This window comes from Littorina saxatilis, linkage group LG16 (genome assembly GCF_037325665.1).
Source record: "Littorina saxatilis isolate snail1 linkage group LG16, US_GU_Lsax_2.0, whole genome shotgun sequence".
Lineage (NCBI taxonomy): Eukaryota > Metazoa > Mollusca > Gastropoda > Littorinimorpha > Littorinidae > Littorina > Littorina saxatilis.
Window position 1 is genome coordinate 27,435,847 of NC_090260.1, and position 6,000 is coordinate 27,441,846.

At 43.5% G+C, this 6,000-nt stretch overlaps 1 protein-coding gene across 1 annotated transcript; it reads right to left on the minus strand.

Moving 5' to 3' along the window:
• Positions 1 to 1,295: 1,295 nt before the first annotated feature.
• On the minus strand, positions 1,296 to 4,589 carry LOC138950729 (cytochrome P450 3A19-like). Its single transcript, XM_070322458.1, has 3 exons — positions 4,402 to 4,589; positions 3,651 to 3,813; positions 1,296 to 2,351 (listed from the first exon to the last, which is right to left on the minus strand). The coding sequence occupies exons 1-3, from the start codon at positions 4,572 to 4,574 to the stop codon at positions 2,277 to 2,279; spliced, it is 411 nt and encodes a 136-aa protein (XP_070178559.1). The 5' UTR covers positions 4,575 to 4,589; the 3' UTR covers positions 1,296 to 2,276.
• Positions 4,590 to 6,000: the final 1,411 nt, after the last annotated feature.

Here is a 6,000-nt window from a genome sequence, read left to right on the forward strand (position 1 = left end):
TGTTTGCGCGCAAAAGACAATGGGAGATACTATGTCTTTCCTAATGTTGATGACATTTCATGCTTGCCAATGGCTCAGATAAAAAAAAATCCCACCAACGAACCATGAACAACAGGGGGGATTACTATTTTGACATGTGACCAAGTCTCATTTGAGCGTTCACAGTGTTACCTGAGAATAGCACACCCCCTTGAATTGGGACCAAAGAAAAAGCGTTGTATATATGCATTTTTGAATGCTTTTCTAAAGTCATAAGTTCATTTGTGAAAAAAATAAATTTTTAGGGATTGTTTTGCTGAATGCATGCAGTTAAGAAATTGACCCCGTTTTCAAATTTAGGGGGTAGGGTTGCCCCATAGCCCACGTATGTCTGTGTGACTGTGTCAAATATCAATCTACTTTGCGTACAAACTGTATAGATGTTTGTTTTTCGATTTTAGAATGATTTCTTAAGCTGGTTAGAACTTCTGAGGTCTACAGGAAACGATAAAGATAAAAAATGTACAAAATATAAGTAGCGTCCTTCATCTTACCATTGTTCTGATCAATACTGTCCCTTTATTTGCAAGTTAACCGTTTTTATTAATGTGTTCAAGGAGTATGTTAAAAATTATTATCAATGGTTGCTTTAAACAGCACCTTTGGGCAGTTATTATGCACTGAAGTTGTAAAAGCATGTTTTGGGGGTTTTAGGATATAGCGTCTTGGAACGCCAATCATCTTGGAAATACGAATGTTCATATAATTTTTTTTACTGTTTTGGATAGATAAAAAGTTGAACTCTTGGTGCAAACTGTTTTTTGGCCCCTGTTTGACTATTTATTATTTTGGAATATTGTGTGTGAGAGGGAAACTGCAATCCTCAATATCATGAAACGTGCCAACTAGCCTTTGAAATGAGACATTTTTTGGCGGGGGAATATCGACTACAGAAGACAATCAATGCCACACATGTTCACATTTTGTCTTTATTGACAGATAAATAGGACACTTTTGACAAAAACACCGACACACATGGATGATAGGTATGTTATGGAAACATAATCTGCTAAAATACCCAAAACAGTGTTTTGAACGATTTGGTCAATTTTGCACTGGCCCACCTGCCCTTAAAGTTATATCTTTGTTTCAAAGCCCTCTGGGCCCAAAACAATAAAATGCTTGACTTTGACTTTGACTTGACTTGACTTGATTCTTTCTACATAATAGGTTATGATGTCAATCCAGACTATCAGAGCGACAGACAAACGCCTGGCGAATAAAATGCTAAAGAACAAGAACGTTGACAAAGAAAAAATGATACATCTCAATATTTTTTATTTCGGCAACAGAAAGGTCGACAAAACCCTGAAAACAGCACAAGCAATCAATTAATCAATCAATCATTCAATGAATGAATGAATTAAGGAATGAATCAAGCAAGCAAACAAGCAATCCATCCGTCCATCGATCCATACATCTCTGAAAAAAAGAATCAGTTTTGGATACCCATCAGAGGAGATCACTGGTATTTTTGAATATGTTCATCTCGCATTGGATGAATGGGTGATTTATTAAACCACTGTTTAAACTAATCACAATAATACAGAAAATATCAATTATTTCTAATATCGATCTTGCCCTGATGCCCTGTCATAGGTCAAACAGCTGTGATAAAGGGAATCAAGTCATTCACCATACATATTAATGGCACGTTCGTAAAAAATTATTAGTTACAAGCAAAGCACAATCACTACAAAAGACTAGATTTCAAATGATAACCACATCGACGACGAAACCAATAACAAAGGCATCATCATCATCATCATCATCATAATCATGATCCTCATCATGATCATGATCATGATCATCATCATCCTCCTCCTCCTCCTCCTCCTCCTCCTCCTCCTCATCATCATCTAGTCGACCTTGCATCTTTTGTCCTTATACATAAAAGAAGCTTATTGTTTCGGATGTCACAAACACCAGTCCAAACACACGCTTGATTAGAAAACTGTAACAATAAGAGGCATCAACATTTTAAGCCATATTTGTCCCTTCTACTCTAAAATGCAATATAACTATGTGAAAGGCATGTGTGATGTGACATTGGCTCGTAGCTGTGGTTCGATGACACAGTCCCGTTCAACCACTTAATAAAATCTACAGGTGATGGTCTTTTTTTTCTCACAAAATAATGTGATCAGAAAATGCCACTCATGGCCCAGTAAAGCCGTGTGACGTCAGGCGTGACGTAGTCTTGTCGGCGTGACGTAGTCTTGTCGGCGTGACGTAGTCTAGTCACGTGGTTGAAACTTGACCCAGAGACCATCCTCCGCTTGCATCCGCATCTTCATCAGCTTTGGCGGGTTCTGAAATCAGTGACGAAAACAAGCATTAATTGTGGCCTATATTGCATTCTATGCGGCCTCGGACGGTTATCCTATAATGGACATTGCAAAGCTATTTACAATTTTAGGAGACAAGTAAGCAACACATGTGTTAGTACTGTTACCACTTAACTTACAAAAGTTCTTCAGTCATTTGGCAAAACCAATATGATTACCATCCGGACTTACGACGTTCTGACGCTTGGAATAATACAGTTACCTGCAATAAAACATCTTCCTGACGTCAAACACTGTTCATAAAATATTTCCTTAAATTGCGGCCAGCCACACAAAGCACGAAGACGCGAGGTCAGCATGATCATCAGACCCAAGACTCCCCAAAGTGCGCGTCCCTGCGTCCTATTTGCACTAGAAGCCTAAAACACGTACTAGAAATCAATCAATCAATAGGAGGCTTACATCGCGCATATTCCGTGGGTACAGTTCTAGGCGCTCTGCAATGATGCCGTGTGAGATGAAATGTTATACGGCCAGTAGATTGCTGCCATTTCGGCGCATATTTACCTTTCACGGCCTATTATTCCCAGTCACACGGGTATAGGTAGACAATTATTAACTGTGCCTAAGCAATTTTGCCAGGAAAGACCCTTTTGTCAATCGTGGGATCTTTAACGTGCACACCCCAATGTAGTGTACACGAGGGGGTGTTCGGACACCGAAGAGAGTCTGCACACAAAGTTGACTCTGAGAAATAATTTTCCGCCGAACGTGGGTTTGAACTCACGCTGACAGCGGCCAACTGAATACAAATCCAGCGCGCTACCAACTGAGCTATATCCCCGCCCCCGAAATGTATGTAGGGGGTCCCGGGACGCACTAAACTTTAAAAGAGCGGGTCATGGGACTCACTAAATTTCCTTTATTGTGCGTACCGTAGATACTCTATCAGACTGCAATCGTCAGCTATTGTACTCAGAACACTATGCGTGACCACAATGTTTTAGAAGTACACCGGGACTGTTCGGCTTTTGGACCCTTGGGACCTCTAAAATTCTGCAATGCAATGGGGGTCCATGGAGCCTCTAAAAACTGAAAGTGGGGGTCCCGGGACCCTCTAGGAGGGGCGTCCGTGGGAATTTTTGTTTGTTTGTTTGTTTGCTTAACGCCCAGCCGACCACGAAGGGCCATATCAGGGCGGTGCTGCTTTGACATATAACGTGCGCCACACACAAGACAGAAGTCGCAGCACAGGCTTCATGTCTCACCCAGTCACATTATTCTGACACCGGGACGTCCGTGGGGAGCCCTGAGACCACTCACCACTGTCTTCTCACAGGGAACCAGGGTGAAGTGCTGCAACACCGTGGCCACCACCATGCGCACTTCCTGCTGGGCCAGCCTCATGCCGATACAGTTTCTTGGGCCCATGCCAAACGGCATGAAGGCGAATGGGTGACGCTCCGCCCGCGCCTCTGGTGTGTGTCTGTGAACCAAATGTTCAACAAGTATTTTAATCAGCATGGAAGAAAAATGGTCTTGCTTCGACAGTTTCTGAGTCTGTGGTCTGTGGTTAGGAAACCCCACTCGTTCATGTTGTGATCACACACAAGCATGCACGCATTCATGTACGCACGCACGCACGCGCACTCACGCAGGCAGGCACGCGCGCACGTACGTATGTACACACACACGCACGAACCCACACGCACGACAACACACACACACACACACACACAGGCAAACGAACACGCAAGCATTAAGACCCGCATAGAACTACATACACTCACACAAACACGCATCACAACCCATCTCCGCCCCCCCCCCCCCCCTCTAAAACCTCTAAACCCTTCTGCCATTAATTCAACGCCCACCCACACTGTCAGCTCGCCTCAGTGGATCACACGTCTCAGGGTCAGGCCAGGTCTCGGGGTCCCTGTGAACGTCGCCGCAGGAAACCAAGACGTTGAACCCCTTTTGAGATCTTCAGTCCCCATCCCCACCTCCCTTACCCCCAGACTCTCTCTGTCTGTCTGTCTCTTCCCCTCCGCTCTCTCTCCCCCCTCTCTCTCACCTCAGTGGATCAAACGTCTCAGGGTCAGGCCAGATCTGTGGGTCCCTGTGAACGTCGCCGCAGGAAACCATGACGGTGAATCCCTTCTTGATCTTCAGCCGCCCCACCTCCACGTCCTCCACGGCTTCTCTGTTGATGCTGTCGTACACACACACACAATTAACATATTGCATGTGATCATCTCTGCAAATGTGTGTGTGTGTGTGTGTGTGTGTGTGTGTGTGTGTGTGTGTGTGTGTGTGTGTGTGTGTGTGTGTGTGTGTGTGGTTTAAACAATGTTTTATTTCCGTTTACATATTCATGAAACTGACATAAATGTATAGATATGAAAAGAACAACAGTTTCATATCTGCAACTTAATAAATCGGAATTACAAAATTAATACATCTTGGTTATAAAAGTGAACTTTTTCAAAAACAATCAAACATTCAACTTAACCGTGAGAGATCAATCAGTCTAATAAATGCTTCGTCTTTGTCAATTCAACGTGCCAGAAACATATCATTCTTTCTTTGCTGACTCTTGGTTTGTTTGTTTGTTTGTTTGTTTGTTTGTTTGCCCAGCCGACCACGAAGGGCCATATCAGGGCGGTGCTGCTTTGACATATAACGTGCGCCACACACAAGACAGAAGTCGCAGCACAGGCTTCATGTCTCACCCAGTCCCATTATTCTGACACCGGACCAACCAGTCCTAGCACTAACCCCATAATGCCAGACGCCAGGCGGAGCAGCAACTATATTGCCAATTTTAAAGTCTTAGGTAGGACCCGGCCGGGGTTCGAACCCACGACCTCCCGATCACGGGGCGGACGCCTTACCAGATAGTTAGATAGTTAGAGAGATAGATATATATAGATGGATGGATGGATGGGTGGGTGAATGGATGGATAGATAGATGGATAGATAGACAGATAGATAGATAGATAGATAGATAGATAGATAGATAGATAGATGCTTTTTTCACCTTTTTTATTTTCAATATGTTATAATCCTTCACAGGTATGCAATTTCAAGACGCCTTACCACTAGGCCAACCGTGCTGGTCTGACTCTTGGTTTGGGGGCGTTTTACAACCATACAATACTTGAACAGATGTGTAGTATTTTACTGGTTTTTTTTCCTCCCCGCGTGCCTCTGCGAATGACGCTTTTCATCGCCGGCTACTCTCTCTTTTGGACAAGATGCGCGACTCCTAGTTTTCGTCCTAGTACCTTTTGACCCTGAGCATTCAATGCGCTATTCGTGGAAATACCGATTTGAAATTGAGCGAGAGCTACAGCGTTAATTGGGGGGTTGAATAGATGGTAACACACACGAGAAGGTCTTAGAATTAGTGCTTGAGCGTTGTATTTTTTAAACCTGAATGCTGTGATTGGTAGTCATTGCAGACCTTGATATTCTTCAACATACATTTTGTTGTTTCTGTTATTCGAAGCGTTCTAGACCTGTATGGCACGGAATTTGCATGCGTTAGCTGTACTGTAGGTTTGATTTCCTCAATCCAACGGTCTTGTGATCTGCTTTGACGAATGGGTATAGACACACACACACACACACACACACATACATACACACACACACACACACACACACACAC